Source organism: Culex pipiens, chromosome 2 (assembly GCF_016801865.2).
Source record: "Culex pipiens pallens isolate TS chromosome 2, TS_CPP_V2, whole genome shotgun sequence".
In the NCBI taxonomy this organism is placed as follows: domain Eukaryota; kingdom Metazoa; phylum Arthropoda; class Insecta; order Diptera; family Culicidae; genus Culex; species Culex pipiens.
In genome coordinates, this window is record NC_068938.1 from 46,516,655 (window position 1) to 46,538,845 (window position 22,191).

At 37.4% G+C, this 22,191-nt stretch overlaps 2 protein-coding genes and 1 pseudogene across 3 annotated transcripts; 1 reads left to right on the forward strand and 2 right to left on the reverse strand.

The window, feature by feature from the left end:
• Window positions 1-81: 81 nt before the first annotated feature.
• LOC120416792 (uncharacterized) lies at window positions 82-7,594 on the reverse strand. 2 transcript variants are annotated; one of them, XM_039578665.2, is made up of 4 exons: window positions 7,591-7,594; window positions 808-1,648; window positions 514-752; window positions 82-438 (listed from the first exon to the last, which is right to left on the reverse strand). In XM_039578665.2, the coding sequence occupies exons 2-3, from the start codon at window positions 1,646-1,648 to the stop codon at window positions 739-741; spliced, it is 855 nt and encodes a 284-aa protein (XP_039434599.1). In that variant the 5' UTR covers window positions 7,591-7,594; the 3' UTR covers window positions 82-438; window positions 514-738. The 2 variants fall into 2 exon arrangements, with proteins under 2 accessions (XP_039434599.1, XP_039434598.1); XM_039578664.2 differs by having other exon boundaries at window positions 82-462.
• On the reverse strand, window positions 1,729-2,751 carry LOC120416793 (uncharacterized). The gene has a single exon (XM_039578666.2). The coding sequence runs from the start codon at window positions 2,612-2,614 to the stop codon at window positions 1,799-1,801; it is 816 nt and encodes a 271-aa protein (XP_039434600.1). The 5' UTR covers window positions 2,615-2,751; the 3' UTR covers window positions 1,729-1,798.
• Window positions 7,595-10,641: 3,047 nt separating the features above from the next.
• Window positions 10,642-13,170, forward strand: LOC120416789 (60S ribosomal protein L8-like; annotated as a pseudogene).
• Window positions 13,171-22,191: the final 9,021 nt, after the last annotated feature.

Sequence of the window (22,191 nt, forward strand, 5' to 3'; positions counted from 1 at the left end):
TTCTAGCTGGTTTTATTTGACTAACCGCCCGATGTCAGCCAACATATTTCGCAGGGACTGTGACAGCTTGAGCTTGATCCTTGTTGGCATCAGGACACTGTGTGTTGCGTGCCGACAACTACATAAGTATCACATTAGAGAACAACAAAATTTAACAAAACAGTGAGAGCGCACTGGACGTCTTTTCCGTGAAGGGCCATTACGCACCTCCCAAGAAAAGGGGTCAAGAAATGGCTTTACGAACAGCAGAACAAAGGAGAGGGAACGATTTCTTGGGGCTTTTCTTCACCATCTCTGGCTTGCCACTGCTGATCATTTGATTTATTCTTGACCGGTTCCTTCCGAAGTGCGTATACCGCTGAATCCAGAGTGTGACGTATGACGAGACAAATGAAAGGATGAGAACATGACAGGATGCTGCATTTTTGTGCAATTATTCTAAAAATGAAGGAGCAAAAACATCTGAAAATAAATGCATTGAATATAGTAAATTTTATTATAAATTGTAGTTACCTCTTCCATGTATTTGCATTTCTTCAATATATTAACATGGTTTATCTATAAATCCGTCTACGCATCTCAGCAGATGCAGCGCGCAAAGAAACGACCACCGCTTGACCCCTTCCTGTTGATCTGCATAGACCGCTAAAATCTTGAACACTGACATATCACAAGCTTCAAGAGTGATGTTGAATTCCAAAAACAGTAGTAATTTGTTGTTTCTACTCATTGATGCACCTATTGCCTAGAAACTGTACACAAGATTGTAAATCTTACGAAATCCTCCGACAAATCCACAAAAGTTACCTTCTACGTAACCCCGCAAATGCTTCCCATTCTTGATGTCGTACAGCTCGCGTGGCGTGTACAGCTTGCTCTTCTTCAGCAGCGGAGGTTCCGCGTGCCACTCGCTCGAGCACTGGTTCTCGGCACTGTACGTGGTGCCACTGGACGAAGATCCCGTCGAGCTGCTCGCATCGTCCGCCGTGGTGGAGTGCGACGACATGTCCGGGTTGGAAGACGACGTGCATGCTTCCGACGATTCCGGATAGGAGGATAAGCTCTCTTCGGCAGTATTGTTTTGCTGTTTGCGTTGAGTTTGAGCGGAAACTTCCTGGAACTCCTTGATGGTGGAAAAGCGTTGCTCTAACGGGAGGCTCGGATCATCGGTGTCTTCTTCCATTTCATCCTCCTCCTCCGAGCAATCCGAGTCGTAATACGTGGACATGTCGAATAGGTCTCCGTTTAAAATCAGAGGCATGTTTCTGTCGAGTTTGATTTCGTCCTTGTATTGTGGTACCATTCTTGTTTTGCGGCTGCTCAGTTCGCCGTCCTGTCCACAGATGCCGAGTTTTCGGAGCAGTGGCGTGATCTCGTTCTCGTGGGTCGTTCCCAGCAGTTCCGTAGACGTAGGCAGATGACCCATGGGAGCGTTATGAACCTTCAGTTCATTCAACTCGCTCGCCAGCCGAATGTTGGACATGTAATTTTTAGCCGTGATGCCTTCACCGCGAATCGCTTCCAACTGCTGCGCCGACTCCTCCGACTGCAGACTCTTCTCAAAGTCCGACAAGGACATTGAGAAGCCCATCTCGCTCAGCTCAGCCTCCAGATCTTCGACCGAGCTGCTCGACATTATGGACGTCATCTGGAAGTAAAACAACGGAGAGGGGCATGTGATATTAAACAAGTTATAAACCAGCTCAATTTCTTATAAAACATTATATTTCCAAAAAAAATCTATTAACACAATTGAATAAAAATATTAAACATTTACACACGACATATAAAAATCACATCAATTGCCACCCCACCCCACAAGTCCGTCCGCGCTGTAAATCTGTCTCGTGGCACGACCATCGTGAACCCCAATCGAGTAAACCTCCTCGTAACGTCCCCGCTCCGGCGCTTTCGGCACCAGTTCTTCGCCCTGAAGTTTGCGCCACTTTTTCTTTTTTCCCTTTTTACCCTGCGACGACGACGACGACCCGCTGCTACTCGTTGTAATAGCGGAATCAATCGAACTATCAGTCGCGTTCGCCGCCTTCTTTTCCTGGGATCGATTTGGTTTCACAGCTCCCAACTCCGGTTCCTCCGTCACCAGTTCCGGAATGGTGCTAAACTGTTCCGTCAGCGGACGCTCGGGATCGAACCGTTCCACCTCCGTCTCGATCCCTTCGTCCTCATCGACGCGTGCATTTTTGAACAGGTCCGCGTTCAGGATCACCGGCAGACTCCCGTCGACACGAATTTCCTCCCTAATCTTAGGATTCATGCGGGTAGTTCGGCTGTGAATCTCCTCTGCTCTGCTGTTGAGGCCCAACTGCCGCAGCATCGGAGTAATCTCGTTTTCCGCCGGTGAACCGAGCAGATCGTTCGTCGTCGGCAGGTGGCCCATCGGGAACGGGTGTGCCTTCAGGTCGCCGATGGACGCCGCCAGCCGAACGTTTGCCATGTGCTGGGGATTTGTGATGCCACGTCCGCGGCCACCAACGCGGGCCTGGGGGAGGCGCTTTTCCGCTTCCAGCGAGGCGGCAAACTGTGACGGGGACATCGTGAAGCCCCAGCTGCTGATTTCATCCTCGAGATCTTCCAGCGACGATTGGTAGGCCATTTTGGGGCTGGTGACTAAACGTGATGAGGTGGGACAATTTTAGCGGCAATTAGGCGATTTGGTTGGTAAAACCATGCGGTGGCACATGCGTCATGCAATTCCGTAACTATTCTATGTTAGTATGTTACGGTTAGGTGCGATTTGTGGCGCGAACAAATGGGAACTTCATATTTAAAATCTACCAATTTCAACGAATCATCTTTGCGGTTAACCTAAAGCAGTTGGCTTGCCCAATGAACAGAAGAAGGATGAGAGTGATCGACCCAGTATTCTCAGAAGCTTTCGAAAGGTTAACTGAGCTCTAGAATATTGCAAATCGAATTTTCTTTTTATTTTTTGATTTAGATGAAACTTTGTCCAGGCATTCCCTATGTCAAAAGAAGCATTTTTCCATTTATCTTTTTTTCCATACAAGTCTCCAGACAATTTTGAGCACTGGTCATACAAAAAGGGTATGTTAACCCTCTACAACCCAACCCCGCCTCTAGACGGGATTCGATTTAAAAAATCGCCAAAAATCAATTTTTCGACCGATTTTTGATTTTCAAAAAGCATTGGAAAGAAGAACTTTTAAAATTTTGGAAATTTTTTGGGTTGGAAGTTTGACTTGTTTTATGTGACTTTGCCAATGTTTTTAAAAATGTATTTTTTTTAGGGGTCGACTATGGCTGTGTTTTTTACTAACATTTCCTATATTTTAAGTAAAAAGAAGTATGCAGTAATTTTTCTAGTGCCCCAGACTATGCCTCTACGCATTTATTTACAATTTAAATGATAATGGTTCCATTTTATAGCAGAAAATGTGAAAAACATGCAAAAATTGAAAAAGTTACTGTAAAAACATGAAAAAATTAGATAGGCAAAATGTAATGATAGGAGGTGGTAGAGTAGGCCAAATACTACCAAAAACAAACATAAACTAAACAAGATAAATGCAAATTAAAATACTTAAAATGAAACAAGAAAAACATAAAACAAGAGAAGTAAAGTTTTTCGTCGAACAAAAGTTGCTCAAAATGACCTCCTGAACACGGGAAAGATAAAAAATTTCGAAAAAAAAATTTGGGCAGTAGAGGGTTAATGTAAGAAATTAAAAATCTACAAATGATTTTTTTTCCCAATGTTTTAATTTTAATATTTACAAAATAGAATAAATAAACAAACACAAATTCAAAAATTTAAGCATCCAACAAAAATTTAGCATTAAAAATGTTAGAATCTAAAAAAAAAATACAAATAAAATCCGAAAAACAAAAATTCAAAAACTTTAGCCTTTCTACGGTAATGTGATCCTTTTTCTGGAATTTAAAATTTAAAAATTTCTTTTTTAAATTTACAAATCTTTCAACTGTCAAATTCTTGAGTTTCTGAATTCCTAAATTCTTCAATTTCTGAATTCAAAAATCCTTTAATTCCTAAATTCGAAAAAACTTTCAATTCCTAAATTCTGAAATTATTAAATTTGCGAATTCTTGAATTTGTATGCTACTGAATTCTTAAATTCCTCAATTGTTTAACTCGTGAATTCTTGAATTCCAAAATTCATAGATTTTGAAATTCCAAAAAATTTAAAAAAAATTAGAAATTCAAAAACTTTAAAACTCTTATTTTTAAATTCTGAAATTCTTAAATATGTACTTAAGTTCTTAAACTTTTAAATTCCAAAATTTATAAATTCCTAAATTTTTAAATTAAAAAATTGTCATCTTGAAATTTTATTCTTTAATATTTAAATTGTTATATTTTTATTTTTTTTAGATTCATTAATTCTTTAATTCTTAAATTCTTGAATTCCTGAATTCTTAGATTCTGAAATTCTCAAATTCTAACAATCTAAAATTCCAAAATTTTGAAATTCGAAGATCAAAATCTAAAATTATGAAATTCTTAAATTTTAAAATTCAGAAATTTTTAAATTTCTAAAGGTTTTTTTTTTTATTCTTAAATATTTAAATTCTTAGATTTTAAAATTCTTAAATTTTTGAAATCTAAAATTTCTTAATTCTTAAACTTAAAAATTCTGAATTTTTTGCATGTTTAAATTCTTAATTTTGAAATTCCTAAATCTCTTGGTTTTTAAATTGCTGATTTCTTTTTTTTTATTATTGAATGTAAAAAATTACAAAAAATACATTTTTGGAATCTTAATTTAGGAAAGAATCCCAAATTTTGAGAAAGATATAAATTGGATTGGAAATTTTGACGAGGACTTCGGACAATAGTTTAAAAAAAAAGAACTCTAATTTTGTACTATATTGAACTGATTTTTGAAATTGATGATTTTTTTTTTATTTTTGATATTATATTTTCCCTGATTTTTATATTTGTAGCAGTTTTTATTATTTGAAATTTTGATGATCTAACCTTTATTTTTTCCAATTTAGGAAATTTTTGAACTATATATTTTTTTTTAATTTTTGCGCCTTATTTTTTTGAATTTTGAAATATTTATGTTTTTGAAATATCAAATTTGCTTAGATTTTTATGCCTATCAACTTTCAGGAAGTGAAACAGAAACGTTTTTAATCCTTTACAACCCAACCCTGCTTCTAGGCGGGCTTCTATTTAAAAATTCGCTGAAAATCAATTTTTCAACCAATTTTTGATCTTTAAAAAGCATTGGAAAGAAGAATTTTTAAAATTTAGGAAAATACTAAGGTTGGAAGTGTGACTTGTTTTATGTGACTTTGTCTATGTTTCTAAGAATGTCATTTTTTTCTGGGGTCAACTTTGGCTGTGTTTCTTACCAACAATTTTTCTATTTTATGTGAAAATACGTATGCAGTAATTTTTGTAGTGTACCAATCTATGCCTCTAAGCATTTCTTTACGATTTAAATGATAATGATGTTGTTCTATACTGCCGCTCTAATCTTGTCCGTCCCATAACGTCATGATTCGAAATCCGGACACTTAGTAGCATATCATTTTTATTATAGCTGGCAAAAAATCATGTAATAAGTAGGAAATGTAGAAATATCATAAGGATGTAGAATAAACAGTCTATTTCAAGAAAATGCATGCAAAATATGTCTTTTCTAACAATTTTTCATCAGAATTTTAAAATTAAAATGACTTGTTCTGCTTCGAATCCCGGACACTGATAAAAGCTGATTCGAAATCCGGACACTTTTGCTTCGAATTCCGGACACTCGATTTTACTTATGAATCGCACAAATTTGGACTGAAATGTTAGTGTATGGCATTCTTTAGGTCTCAAATAAGCTGTTAACATCAAAACAATCGATAGTTTATATAAAAATTTGCTAGAATTTAAGGAAATCAAAATCATAAATTACTGCTTTGCCTTCCCGGTGCTTCGGACGCCTATGAAATATTTCACGTGAAATGTTTCGCATTTATGGTAAACTTATAATTTTATTGTATTTAATTGTTTTGGCATTAACTACAGTGTTCAAACAAACTTTAAGTGAAAGTTGATGTTGGAATTCATCAAATAACACAGTTTTGACATTCATAATGCGAACTTATATCCAAATAATTGATAAAACAAGATGAAGTGTCCGGGTTTCGAAGCGTCCGGGAATTCGAATCATGACGTTATGTAAAAAGTGAGTGCTGAGATAACGCTGTGAGAAGGCCAAAAAAAAGTTTCCCCCTTTTTTCACATTCTAAACTAACATTTTCTATGTAATTTTGTATACAGTTATTTCGATATCAGTCTAAAAAACACCACTATCATAAATTTGATTTAAAAAATTAACAATTTGAAGGTAAATTTGTGGAATTTTCAACAAGAGACCAACTTGACTTTATTTGTCCATAAATAAAGGCAGGTCAGTCATGGTATCAACATTTACACTAGAGGTTCAACCTGATTCAACTGTCATTTTTAAGTTGGTTTTGGAAGTTTTCCAAGTAATTAATGGTCACCAAATGATACAAATTTGTTTATTTCAGATTTTTATAGGATTCCAAGATACAAAAATATGACAAGCAACGACACCAGAAATTTTTAAAATAATACAGAGGCAAATCACATATGAATGCAAACCTCAACTGCTTAACCGTAGAATAATTTTCAAAAAAAAATCCGCTTTTCGGAGGTGGAATCTTTTCTAGAACCAGGATCAAGCCTATTCATTCAAGACAAAATAGAACTAATTGTATGGTGAAGATATTAGCCATAACGGTATGCATTTTACTTTTTCTATTCGTGGTTTTCCCTTGAAGAAGAAAAAAAAGCAAAAACGGCTTGGATTATTTAGTTTTCAATATTCAAATATTTCTTCAGATATGAACAGATAATAATATTTTCATGCTTTACGTATTCATAAAGACTTACTCTGTAAAATTTAAACAATTCTGCATCCACCCAAACGATTTGCGATACATTTCTATATGAGGAACTGACTTGCCTTTATTTTGCATATGGGACAGCACGTAAGTCATATTTATTTTGGAATTTTTAGAACAAACATTACTTGTTCATTCAATAGGCTAAAATAACATGTAAAAAACAAGGCTTTTGTGAAGTTTATCTCATTTTTGACAAGAATACATATGGGACGGACTAGATTGGAGCGGCAGTATAGTAGAAAATGTGAAAAAACAAGCATTTACAAGCAAATTAGATAGGCAAGAGGTGGTAGAGGTTTTTCGTAGAACAAAAGTTGCTCAAAATGAACTCCTAAACACGGGAAACATAAAAAAAAATCAAAAAATGGGTCCGTAAGTGGGAAGCGCTTTCAGTGGCTTATATTATAAGCAAATCAAAATCTTTTTTTCGGTTTCAGTTACTGAAAAATGTGTATAAGATGGAGGAAATATAGCTAGAAAATGGTTTACCTATGTTAAACTCAGATTCTCCATTAGGTACCTTCCTTGCCCTGATACAAAGTGTAAACTAACAGGATATCGTTACCAAATAAATTACAATTACAATTACAATTACAATTACAATTACAATTAAAATTTAATTTAATCTCTATTTACTCAAACTAGATTTCAACTTACCACTTGCTTCTCGAGAACAATCCCTCGGACGAACTTCGGCAAAGGCACTTGCAACTATCGCAGACGTGCCGGAACTGGGTGCTACGCCCTCTTGGGACCGTTTTCACAGCCTACTGGAAGAATCCATTGTGTTAGCAACCTGTTGCTACGCGTTTGAAAGATGGCCAAGAAAAAAAAACACGAAACACTTACCGCGTAATTTGTTGTCTCCTACACACAAAAGATCACACAAAAATACTGTTGGCACAAGAGTTTAATCAGCGATTTTAGGATCAATGATTATGTTTTAATTCGCAAAACAAGGTTGTTTTATGCAATTTTGTTTAAAACATTAAAATTATGTTGATCCGATCTCCGTCTTCTGCCGTGCGAACAACAAAAGTGCGTGAAGTTGCGCAGCGTGCAGCTTCAAGCTGTCAGTGGATTGGGAGAGGGAGAGAGGGAAAAGGCATCGGACTTTTTAGTCGACTGGTCGGCTTTCTGGGAAAATCTGTATTTTTCTGGGAAGAGTCTGTAAGCATTTTGTTTGTATTAATCTTCTCATTGAAAAGTGCCGGCGACAAAATTGGGCGAAAAGTTCACCGCCCGGAGATCGCGAGTTGGCGCGAGCGAATGAACACCGCGAAAAAAGATTCGGGGGTGCATCGGGGTTAAATGATTATTTCGTCATTCGACTTAATTAAAAAATAATTATTTTTTCGTAAATATCGTTACTTTGATGCGATCTAATTCATTTTTACAGTAAATTAGGCATTGTTACATCAAATTTGACCTTTCAAACGCACTAGAATGGCCAAATTTTAAAACATCAATGTTTACCAATTTGACCGTTTTACCCCCAATTCCCCTTGTAGAACAAAAGAAAAGTTCTTGACTTTTTTTTGATAAGGTCCTATAAACAAATGTAAACATTGAGTGTATCCCGCTTACTCCGATCGACTTTGGACCTTATCAAAAAAAAGTCAAGAGTTCATCCGCGGTCTGTCAGCAGCGCGCTGTTTTGTTTGCTGGATCAACATTTGGAAATGTCGAATGTTGAAGGAAATCGCTCAAAAAATGGAAATTAACCGATTTCAAATGTTATGGCCGCAAATGAAAGGTAAGGGTGGCTAATGTTTGATTCCGATCTGTAAAACTAGTTCTGGCGGGGGTTCTGGGCACTGCGGCAATCGATTTTACCGGCGGGTTGCTTCCGGTTGCATTTGAATTGAGGAGAAGGGTTTTTCAATCCACCAGGGGCTTATTCGGGGGCAACAGTTTCGGTAATACGGAACTTCCGGTAAGTTTCATATTTGCAGTGTTTAGCATGAAAAACAAACATAGACCAATCTTTCAAGTGTGCGCTCTTTTTGGGGAGGGGGCGCAAACCGAAGAAGAGCGCAACTCGGGGGAGCGTTATATAGGGGTTTGAGCGCAAATCGAAGGAGCGTTATTGCGGGGTTTTGGCGTAAAATGGGATTTTCTTTTTTAATTTTATTTACAGTTAAACGAAACATTTATATAAGGGGTCATCCACAAAACACTGATAATGGGCCATCCTCAAATCTGGGTATCCAAGAACTCCCGGATGTCATGGCCTAGATAGCTACCTGATCAACGGAGGTCTATATGGGTGAATTTACCATCGGTATACACTCAACCCCCGATGGTTGGTCACTTTTTCGTTTGACACTTTTTTAGTTTGTACCCCGTTGGTTGGTCAAAGTCAAACTAAAAAGTGACGAACTGTCACTTTTTACACGGCGCTCACGCACACTATCAAAACACACGTTTGGTAGTGTGCGTGAACTCCGTGTAAAAGGGGTGTCAAACTAAAAAGTGACCCCGTTCGTCTGACAACAGTTGGTGTCAAACCATCGGGGTTAGAGTGTAGCTTCAGTGAACAACGATGGACACACTGGGGTACGTTGGATTGTTATAAGTCTTCTAAGAACTCCTAGAAGTTATGACCTGGATATCAACCAGATCAACGGAGGTCTATATGGGTGAATTAACCATCGGTATAGCTTCAGGTTGCTTCAGTGAACCACGATGTTGGATTATTATGGGTCCTCCAGGAACTCCCGGGAGTTACACGCTTACCAGGCGATCGCAATTTTTGAGATCAATGTCGCAAAAAGAAGTTCGCTTATGTCATCTCAATTTTGAGATCAGTTTTTTTGTTTACATTCGCAACTTTGAGTTGGAGAATGTGAACTCATTTTTGCGATGACACTTAGCTGTTTTTTGATATTCTTGCGGTGTGTGGGAAAGTTTGGACTTAGCAAAAATTTTCATTTCAGTTTGACAGCTAAGTTCGAGCAAACAACAAAGTCCCCGGGGAAGATCAAATCGGAAGAGAATAATTATTGTGGATTTTATGAAAAGGGTGGACCGAGTGGACAGAGAATGTAACAGGTTCTCTTTCCTACATATCCTTCTCATCCACGGTTCTCTTTCCGAAAGGATCTTCTCCGGGAAAATTAAGTGGCCAGCGGAAGTGCCTCTGTATCCGCTGTTGTTATTTATTCGTTTCTTTCGTTTAAAAAGTCTAGTGACGGAGTGCAGCTCCTGGTAACGTCGACCAAACACCGATTGTCTGCTGGAGGAGAACGGTTAAGAAGCACCGCATCATGTCCACCGAACCGGCTCCCCCTACGGCGAGATCAAGTCCCAGTTCACCCTCGTCCGGGCCGCCGAAATCTAACGAAGAGACCGATTGTTGATGCTGCAGTCGGGACGGAAGGGTGTGACGGTTTCAAGCGGCGAGTCAACCCGGCTTCGAAGTCAAGCTCATCTGGCAGCGGGACGTGTTTTTCTGAATGGAGAAGTTTGGTATCTGTAGACCAAACAGCCCGAGGTGATTCTGTGCTTCCGACCAAATGTGGGCGGATCAAAGCTGACCGCATATCACAAGATGGACCTGGATGAGCTCCAACTGATGGAAAAGGTTGCAGCGGAATCGGTTGTACTGCGAGGGTTAAGCCCGGAAGACGCGACTTCTATTTCCAAGGTTAGTAGCGGGAGCACCTGGACGACGTCCAAGGGTTTGGGTACTTTCTAGAGTAGGGAATGGCCATTGCGGATGAGCTTATGAAGGCGTACGAGCAGAAGGATTTGATGAACGGCGCGTACATGGACTGCTGCCATTCTGTTTATTTAACTGCTTGGTATCAACGAGCACATTCCGGGCGTGGACAAGACTTTTCCGGCGGATACAGAAACCGATGGATATATCTTAAAGCTGAACAAGCTTCGTCGAACCTCGATGCTCATAACGATGACTAGCGGGAACCGAAAGATACGAAAAAGAAGATGAATCATTACATTGTGTAACAATTGACAATTAGAGGTTATGTTTTCTAATCGATTTCCTTTTTTTTTAATTTTACAGCGACATTGCCACCCCTTTAACACAAAGTCGGCGCACTCAATCGGTGATAGCTGCTGGCCCGCGAGGTGCTCGCCAAGATATCCAACAAGTGGGAGCTGGAGCCCGATCTATTCTTCTTCAGCAATCCGGATGTGCAGGGGAAGGAGAAGTCTGCCCAGGTGCGAAGGTAAACAAGTGTTTACTAAACAACTACTTTTAACTATCGCCATCCAGGACAGCCAGCGGGTCCAATCAGCAGCAGGCAGTTCACGTCAGGAGTGGAGCAGCGCAAGGGTCACCCTCGGACCAGCAGCAACACCCATCATCGCCGCAGCAGCAGCAAGGTCTTCCGTGACAACCCCCGGATAAGCCGCCCCAAGTCCTGTCCGTCAGTTCGTGTACTGCGGAAAGAGCGCCCAGCTCAGATCGGAAACGTTCTGCCGATTGTTTTGGCACGATTTTGTGCAATCAGGAGGAAAAGACCAGTGACCTTGGCAAGCTGACCCGTACGTCCGTTAAAAACTACGCGTCCGTCATCGCACACAACCCGGATAGCAAGCGTACCCGAATCAAGCTGTCGTCCGGTGCTAAGAAGGTTCTGCCGTCGGCAAACCGCGCCATGGTCGGAATCAAGCCCATCTGAAGGCAGGTCGTGCGTACCAAAAGTACAAGGTGAAGCGTAATTGCTGGCCGAAGGAGTGTGGTGTGGCCATGAACCCTGTCGAGCATCCTCACCGTGGAGATAACCATCAACACAATGGTATGGCCTTGACCGTCAAGCGAGGAACGCCTCCAGGTCGCAAGGTCAGTCTCATCGCTGCCCGTAATACCGGTTGTGTCCGAGGAGGAAAGAGAGACGAGAAGTTCAAGGAGAAGGAGAAGAAGTAATCCTGATGATATATCGTTTTATGTACCGATAAGCTCGAAGATTATATTCGTTCTGCAGATTGCGCGGGAAGGACTCCGTAACCTTTCGAATGGCTGGAAATAAATAAGAAATCAGTCGCCGCTTCCGAATCAGCAGCAACCGGCTTGAGGTTATCGTGGTGAAGCTGTACCTCCGGGCAGGTTCATCACGCCGACTTCGTCGGTTGTTCAAACGGCGATCAATCAAGGGCCACCTGTTCCAAGCCAGCTAAGTCGTTCAGGCGTTCCGCCTTAGTAAGATGGCCCCCAATAACCTAGTTCATCTCATAGCATTGTGTTCTTTCAGGTCAATCAGGTTATCCGTCGTATGGTCCACCAAACTCGTTCCTCCCCCTACCCCAGTGTAGATCCTCCACAAGGCCCCACAGGTTCTCCCCAGCAAGACAGCTATCAGCAAGGACCACCGAACGCTCCGACATCACAGCTCTCCATTACGGTCCACTTACCAGTATCCTCCTCAGTCCGCCAGCGGCCCTTCGATGCCGCACGTTTAGCCAGGTTACGAAAGTCTAAATCTTCCCATCGCCCCAGCAACAATATCCAGGTTCAAGATATCCTACGCCAAGCCAACCGCACGGTCCTTCGACTACGTCAAGGACCAGTGCACCGACTCCGCCAGCAGGCGCTCCCTCAAGTCAAACCACTGGAGCGCAGACCTACACCAACTAATCCAGTCCAGCTCCAGGACAAACCTCCAAGTCCAGCAGCAAATGCTCCGTCCTCCAGCGCGACCCACATTCCTTCAATCACGTCGACCCGATATGCCGCAGGTCCAGGCGCCCCGGAGCTCCTCCTCCACCATAAGCGTACACTTCCTACCCGGCCCAGGCCAGTTAAACGGCTTCCGCCCCAAGGCAGTTATCCTCCGTCCATTTCCGATTCCACCACCCCAGGGACAAAACCAGCAGGGTGGTTACTCCGGCCAGTACCAGCAGTCAACCGAACAATGTAGATTAGATTAGATGGTCTTCCCGGCAAGGAACATCGGAACAAATATTTCACGACCACATCAAACCACTTAAAACGAAAAACACAGAAATGCTGTTATTAATAAATTATACAATAATAAAGAAAACTCATTGAAATGCTTCTGTTTTTATTTATTGTTATTTACTCAATCAAATAATAACCTCCCGGAACCGATTTCCTGCTTTCCCGGCGATTTTCCCGGTACCGAAAGCATCTCAATTTTGAGATCGAGATGCCCATCTCAATTTTGAGATCAAGTTGCTCATCTCAACGTTGAGTGGTTTCACTTTTAGCCGGTTTGCGACGTTCATCTCAAAATTGAGATCGATTGGTTAGCGTGTATGACCTGATGATTCAAGGCTGTATATCATAGGTACTCACGATCTTGCTTTGCATTAGTGTGAGTGCATCCGGGAGTTCTTGGATACCCAGATTTGAGGATGGCCCATTATCACTGTTTTGTGGATGACCCCTTATATAAATGTTTCGTTTAATTGTAAATAAAATCCCATTTTACGCCAAAACCCCGCAATATTGCGCGTATTCCCGAAAAAGACACGCGGCATACCAGCCTCTAAACGACGCGCCGCACTTTGCGTGCTGTCAAATCCCATACTGTGCGTTTTGTTTTTGCTGATCTTCTTCTTTGAATTGCATGGCATTGTTGCCGGTAATGTTTTTTATTGCACCAAAAGTGCAGAAAATCGCTGGCAACAGTGTCTGCGGCACATTCTGAAATGCCGCGTGGTGTGTACCTTCGAGAGAAACGGACAATAACGCTCCTTCGATTTGCGCTCAAACCCCGAAATAACGCTCCCCCGAGTTGCGCTCTTCTTCGGTTTGCGCCCCCTCCCCAAAAAGAGCGCACACTTGAAAGATTGGTCTATGTTTGTTTTTCATGCTAAACACTGCAAATATGAAACTTACCGGAAGTTCCGGATTACCGAAACTGTTGCCCCCGAATAAGCCCCTGGTGGATTGAAAAACCCTTCTCCTCAATTCAAATGCAACCGGAAGCAACCCGCCGGTAAAATCGATTGCCGCAGTGCCCAGAACCCCCGCCAGAACTAGTTTTACAGATCGGAATCAAACATTAGCCACCCTTACCTTTCATTTGCGGCCATAACATTTGAAATCGGTTAATTTCCATTTTTTGAGCGATTTCCTTCAACATTCGACATTTCCAAATGTTGATCCAGCAAACAAAACAGCGCGCTGCTGACAGACCGCGGATGAACTTTTCTTTTGTTCTACAAGGGGAATTGGGGGTAAAACGGTCAAATTGGTAAACATTGATGTTTTAAAATTTGGCCATTCTAGTGCGTTTGAAAGGTCAAATTTGATGTAACAATGCCTAATTTACTGTAAAAATGAATTACATCGCATCAAAGTAGCGATATTTACGAAAAAATAATTATTTTTTAATTAAGCCGAATGACGAAATGATCATTTAACCCCAATGCACCCCCGAATCTTTTTTCGCGGTGTTCATTCGCTCGCGCCAACTCGCGATCTCCGGGCGGTGAACTTTTCGCCCAATTTTGTCGCCGGCACTTTTCAATGAGAAGATTAATATCGTTCGCATCGAACCATCACTTTGAATATTTAAAACTTTTAAATGCAAGCTAAAATCTTTAGTTTTTTACGATCCAAAATAATAATCTTCAGAAATTTCATAGTTTTATAAATAATTAAAAAAAAAGTATTACAGATATTTTGATTGCCAAGCCTTGCATGAACAGGGATGCCAGATGAAATTTTGAGTTATCTGCAACTTTTTTTTCAAAAATCTGCAAAAATCTGCAAATTCAAATACACGAAAAACTAGGTTTATGAATTCGTATCCTACAATTCTGTTTAACAAAATTATGGTGTTTAACCCAAAAAACGTTCACATATATGTTTTATGTACTTAAATCTGTGTGAAATCAAACTATTTTGCTAAAATTATGTACAGTATTTTCAAGTAATTTGAAAAAGTCTTAATAAAATGTACTATAGCTTCAATTAAATCTTATTTACCTGCATGATCAAAAGTCTGGATCGAATTGCATTGTGTTTTACTTTTCGATAAACGGCAGGATATCCTTAGTAAAATTTTAAAATTATACAAACAGTATTCCAAAAATTAACATATTTTTGTCAAGATACCTTTTGTATGTTTTATCCCTCAAATTTGTGTTTTCCTATTTCAAGGTTAGGCTAATATAAATATACTTTTTAAGATTTTTTTTTTCAATGTTTTTCGAGAACAAAAATTTAGAAAAAAATAACTCATCTAAAATAATTTTAATTAAATAATTTCGGCACGGTTTTAGTTCTGCCTATTTTGTGATACTTTTAAATAACTTAACAAAAGTTAAAATAAAATTTGCGATAGTATTATTTCGTGCAGTATTGTATCTAAAGAAATGATTGTTTCAACGGCTATTAACGGTTTAAGCTGATTTCACGTAATTATAATAGTAGTTTATGCAACAAGTTGCAAAAAGAGGATTTTTTCAGCACGAGTCGTACATTTATCCAACGAGGTTCACCGAGTTGGATAAATACGACGAGTGCTGAAAAAATCAAGTTTTGCAACGAGTTCCATACAACATTTTTTGCAATTTCAAAAAACACTTATTGAGTGAAATTTTAAGTCGAATTTTCATGTATTTTGTCAATAAATCGTTTAAATCAAAAAAAATGTTGAATAGTGTTACTTTTCGAAACAAATGCTGAAAAGTTCAACTTTTCAGCACCCATTTCAGTGCTGAAAAGTAGAACTTTTCAGCATTTATTTTGAAAAGTGTTGCTATTCGATTCTGTTATTTTTGGTATAGAAAAGTAGGCTATTTCGTCGTTCAAGAATGACAAGAAAAGTAAGTAGTTTCACGACGGAATTGCAAAAATATAATTTTGAATCTCTAAAGTCCATGTAGCATATTTTCAGATAAGTCCAATTTTTTTGATAACTATTTAAATGGCTTATTCTTCTTGCACCACTTTACTTGAAATGTTTACTATTTGTATGGTCATGTCAGTTATTTACATAACATTAAAATTTTTACTTGTTATTAAAGGTTGACTGACTTAATAAATAAAAAATAATAATGAAACAGTTAACGAAAAGATATGACTGTCGATGGTAAAATATTTCAATAGTTCATCGCTAACAACTTTTTTGGATGTTTTTGTGATCAGAAAAATAACCAGGCTAGCGTAGTTCAAATCTGACCCTGGAGAATCCGGATTATATCCGGCCAGTAACCCGGAATCTAGGTTTTTCCAATGCATCGCGTTAGGTGTTAAATAACTGAGGTTTAGTTTGAGCCAAGATATGGGAACTATTCAATATTAAAACCCCAAGTGATAATTAAATGGTTAACAAATCTGTAATCTAAACTTTAAAAATAGTAAAATACAGTCCACACCAAAATCTCCTAAGCCTTCGCAAAAAATTTACTATGGAAAATCAAATCACGTTGAAAATAATTTTGTCTTTGTCTTATTGTGGGTCTTTGAGCTCGAATATGACCCCAAAATCATCCGAAGTGATCTGGAAAAAAATACAGTTTGTAAAAAAGTTTATACATATGTACCCTTTAGGCATTTTACACAATATGTTCTGAAACATAAAAAAAACTTGAAACCTAGCTGACCGATTCTTAGCGAAGCTACACCAAAATGTCTCATTTTTCAATTTTCAATGTGATTTTTTATATGAAAGATTTCATTTTTATTTTGATTCAATAATTGCAATATGCTTTAAATGCGTTTTCTTACCTCAAAAGCTAAAAATATTGACCAAATATGGTCTGCAAGCCATTGAATGGGAGAGGAGTTTTTTCCATAAATTTGCTCCTTTCGTTGTCCCGTCACGAAAAGAAATGGCTGGCAAAAACTCAAATTTCAACCAATTCGTTCAGTTCAAGGAGCAAAAGATTCGTTTTTTAATTTGTGATAATGTGTAGAAGAGCAAAAGTTTTTAAAAATCAAACTGGCAAAACTATAGCGATTTTGGTAGTGTGCCTTTTAAAAATCCAGTTTTACGATGTTGTCCCGTCACGCTACATTTTTATTTCAGGGGAAGCACAGGTACTATATGGTTTATTCTGCATGATATTTCTTTGTAGGAAAATCAATTATCTTTCCAAATATGTAATAACATTGGGGGGTTTCTTCTTTTATTTTGCCACTACAGCCAAAACGCTAAAAAAAACTTGGGATTTTTTTCAAAAGGAGCCGAAGAATCGGTCATCTCTACATTTTGTAAAGTAACTTATGTTGAAAATTTGTGGAACAATAAGTTAGTAAAAAGATGAATTCTTAAAAAACTTCCAGAGCAACAACTTAAGAAAAAGAAAATAAAATGTTTTTTTTTAATATTGTGTTCAATAATAATTTTAATATTGTGGGTTTAATGTAGCGCGTCCAATTTCCCGGGGTTACAAAATTCTCGGGAAAAGGGGAATTCCTGGTTCGGATTAATACTTTGCAACAAAATTGTATAGAATAGCAATAGCAATGGTTAAAATAAGTGTGAGAATCAACTAATGCCTTGACTGCCTGTAAAAAACATACGACTTCAAGAAAATATATATTTTTTAAATTTATAATCATACATAATATTAAAAAATAAGTATTTTTTCTAGGGTTTTTTTTCTCAAAATTTATTTTCCCTAAAAGAGCACTCAGCTAGCAAAATCGAAATATGTACCCTCTCTGTAAAGGCTTATGAATTGATCTCAGTTGAAAGGTTCTCCAAATCTCTAAATTGCAAACTTTACATCCTGGAGTATAACTGTTGAATTTTAATTAACACTGATTGGAAATTGTATTTTTTTTAAAGTAGGTATGATTTTTTTAATCACAGTATTTGGACAGTGAGTAAAATTAATTCATGCTCAAAAACAATAATATGCTTTTAAATTTGTCTCTGTGACCAGTTCGAGAGAAAATAATAAAGAAAAATATTGATAATTAAGTTGCAATAAAAATACTTTCTCCAGAACAAATTTTACTGGTTTGAGCTCAGGAATAAAAAGATAAGCATTTAATTTGCCTTAAAAATAATCTTTTTCACTTGAAATACAATTTTTATGCAATCACAACTCAAAGTTTTCAAATATTTGGAACGAGTTTTTTGAAGGAATGTTTGCATTTTTTGGGCGCTTTTGTGTAATACGAAGAAGTTTTTCAATTGTAGTTCTTAGTGCCATATAAATTTTCAACTTTGAACTAAAATTTTAAATTTTATTTTTTTTTCATTTTTTTCAATTTTAAACTGATTAACCTAATTCTTCTAGCACAACCCTCTTTGAGTCATTTAATGATATCAATTCATTTTGCATCTAATTTGGTCATGGTAACAAAAACGTAGAAGAAACTTAATTTTGACCTTGGCGGGAAGGGGTACTTTATTTTCAAATGGTAAATGGTATTTCATTATTGTTTATTTAAAAAATGTTCTAAAAAGTTAAAAAAATATACTTTTGATAGAATTTCGGGAAATCCCGGGAAATTTACAAATTTCCCGGGAAAAGGGAAATATTCTTTTTTTGGGAAATTCCTCGAATTTTTTTTCCCGGGACGGGAAATTGGACGCTCTAGTTGTATGTGTTCTCTTAAAAAAATGACATGACAGTCAACACTTTATTGTCGATATTCCTCCTTGATAAACTTGGCGCTTGAACAAAACAAAAAATGAAAAATAAATAAATATTTAACTGTCGTTTTGATCTGTTTTTGCTTTTGGTCAATTGGTAATTTAAATAGTCTTTCAAAATTTAAAATCATAATCATTTCAATCAATCCAATTAAATAAAAAAAATAGGGCATAAAAAAGAAGTATGCAACTGACGTTTTTGTGCAATTTAAGAAAAATTTTGAATTGATTCGAAACACAAACCTAAAATTAAAAACAGGACAACAATATACGTTGAAATGTTTATAGAATATTTGAACATTTGACTTGAAAATACTAAACTAATCATTCACAAAATTATACAAGATTTTTTTCTTTTATATCTAGAGTTTTTTTTATAAGTCCTATAAGCTATTGCTATTGTTGGGTCTCGTGGCGCAGGGGTAGCGGCTTCGGCTGCCGATCCCGATGATGCTATGAGACGCGGGTTCGATTCCCGCCTTATCCACTGAGCTTCTATCGGATGGTGAAGTAAAACGTCGGTCCCGGTTTCTCCTGTCTCGTCAGAGGCGCTGGAGCAGAAATCCCACGTTAGAGGAAGGCCATGCCCCGGGGGGCGTAGTGCCAATAGTTTCGTTTTTTATAAGCTATTGTCTTTCATATGTTTATAGGACCTTTTCGAAAAAAATCTGTAGATATGTATTGTGATACAAACAGTAATGCAGAAAGTGCTAAAAATATCATTAGAAAAAGTGAGCAGCTTTCTTTGGTATCATATTCATGTATGATTCGTTTGTAATTAGTCGTTTAACATTCCATATTCATCTTTATAAGTTATGAAAGAAAAAAAAAGAAAAGAGGGGACAAAAACTAAAAAAAAACATTTGCAACATCATTGTTGATTGAATTGGGATAATATTTGTTATAACTAATTAGGTTTTTTGACAAATTGAAACTAGCTGTTTGTCATAAGTTTTTTTGGCTAACAAAAATAAATAGGTTATCAAAAACAAAACTCACTGAACAAAATCATCGACAAAGTTTGGCTGTACCGGCTCAATGGAAAATAGAAACTCCGGAATTTTTTCTCACATATAAGTGTCATGTAGATTGAACAATGTTGTACCTGTGCTTCCCGCGAAAAGAAAACTGAACTTTTAAAAAGAATGTATACATAATCGCTACAGTTAAGCATGTTTAAGAAAAACTCGTTATTTTTTTGGTCAATATTTTTGGCGACTTAGGTAAAAACGAATGTAAATCATATTTGAATCATTGAATCTTAATTAAATTGAATGTTTTATTTAGAAATTGCCATTGAACATTTTCCTTTTAATCTTATATCTTATAATAACAATATACCAGGAGGACGACTCTTACGGAATGACCTAACGGCCAACTGAGACCGGGACCAACGTTTTACTTCTCCATCCGATGGAAGGCAATCTTAAAAAAATATTTTGAAAACCACATTGAAAATCTTATGTAACTTCGCATTTCTATTTTTTTGTTTTTTTTTTAATTAACAGAGGTAGAAAATCTAATTCACCGTTAATTCTTAATTATTACAAAACATGAAGAAATTTATTTAAAAAATGCTAGAACTCAAATTGAACTTATTTATGTCTCCATTATGTTTTCAAAATTGTTCCATATAAGAATCTGAAAATTCAATGAAGTAAACAACAATATTTGCTTCAAATAATTTAGGACAGCATTTTTTCAACAATAGCCAAAACCTTGGAAAACATTTACTGAAACAGAAATTAATTAATTACAATTGAATTATCTTGAAGCCAAGCAACTTCAACCTTTTGAATACCAAGATTTGAGTAGGAATCTTGCAGTAGAGTACACCAAAGCCATGGTAGAGCGCGCAATCTGATTCGTGTTTTTTCCGACAAGTGTTCCCACGTGATTAAATATATTGTTGGGAAAATTCGGAATACTTGCATATTTTGACAGTAATCAAACTTGACGTAAGTCTAAGAAGATTGATTCGAAATGTTACTCAACTTGTTTAAAGAAATGGTCACATAAGGAAATGTTACTCAACTTATTCAAAGAAATGGTCACATAAGGAATATTATTTTTTTTTTGCAAACCTCATCGGTTAAATATCTGCAAAAATCTGCAACAAAAAAGTTGTCTGCAACAAATTTCGGAAATCTGCAAATTTGCAGAGAAATCTGCAAATCTGGCATCCCTGTGCATGAACCTCCGTCACATATATGCAGGCCCCTGATACTGACGTAGCTTGCTGAAGCCATCACCAAATGTTTGGTGGCGCTGTTTCGGGAATAACATTTCAGAGGGTCACAAATCAAAATATAATAAGTCTTATTTAATTTTTTGGAAAATAATCCTGTAGCTGCTCATATTGATTCTTTTCATTAAAATAAACCATAAATGCCGCCAACAACAATATATGTTTAGCATCAGGTCTCAGGCAAAGCTTCCCAGCAGGTGTCTTTTTCAAATCCTCTGAAATGTCTTCCGCAAATTCTTATTTGGCCAATGAACTTACAGATCATCATAATGTTAATTTAAATCTACAATTTGAGGCGGTTGAGCTCAACCATGTTGTTGGGAAACCTTAAGAGCGAGTCCACGAACAGGGCATAGCCCATTGTTAGGGACGTTGTGGGGCTCACGTTGTGGGGCTTTACAAAAAAGCATGTTTTTGAGTCAAACAAACCAACTTCTATGGTACCCCGTGGTTTGAATGTGTTGGTAAATTTTCGACAAGAAAGCCAGAACATAAAAGTTCAAATTTACAAACTAATTTTGTTGTTTTGTGTCTATTCCTACTGAAACAAATTAAAAACTATTCAAATATTGTGCAAAAACATTGCTAAAATCACTTCTCAATTCACCCCATGTGTCTCGATTTGCCCCGGATAATGGTACACATTTAATTTCATTTTAACTAACGAAACAAAAATAAAGAAAAAAAATATTTTCATCCTTTCGATTTTGCGCCCTTTTTGTCATGTTACTCCCTATAATTTTGACACTAGACACCAAAACTTTGGTACTTTTTAGGCTTCAGTGACATTGTATGCAGATGACAGCCGAAGCATCCCCGTGCATATATGTGACAGATTTTTCTGTATACATTTTTGTTTGAGCAGATTCGTGACACAGATGCATTGCAAAAGACGGTAAACATTAGGTCTATTCCCGTACTGCAGAATTCTGCAATTCTGCACGAAATCGGCAGCAGAGCGTTCCCGTAACTTTTTTCCCAGGCAGAACTTCTGCAATGAGAGAGACAGAAGTTGCAGCAAAACCGTTCCCGTACTTTTCTGCAAGCTCTCTCTTCTCTTTCTTGTTGAAAAGTGACTGCAAGTTGGTGTGATGGATGTTGAGTACACGCTTACATAAAGTTTGCAATTTGGGTAAAATCAAGCATTTTATTATTAGCTGTAATATTTTTTTTTGTTTTATTATTACTAAATTGAATTAGTCTTTTGAAGAGACGTTTGTATATTTTGAATTGATGGATTTTTTGGGTAGTTAGTTTTTTTTTATGTCTGGTTTTATTGAGAACGATTTTTTTGTGTTAACGATTTCATGCTTAGTTCATTAATGTAAATGAAATAGCGATATTTTTTTTAGTGTTAAAATGATAACTTTTTGAATAGACTAAATATCCCAAGTAACCAATCAGCATTAAATAAAGTCACTGTTTAGCATTAAAAGCGCTTTTACAGCTACAAGC

Bases quoted from the DNA above. Each gene is read 5' to 3' on its own strand.
- LOC120416792 (XM_039578665.2), bottom strand. From the start codon at position 1,648: ATGACGTCCATAATGTCGAGCAGCTCGGTCGAAGATCTGGAGGCTGAG.
- LOC120416793 (XM_039578666.2), bottom strand. From the start codon at position 2,614: ATGGCCTACCAATCGTCGCTGGAAGATCTCGAGGATGAAATCAGCAGC.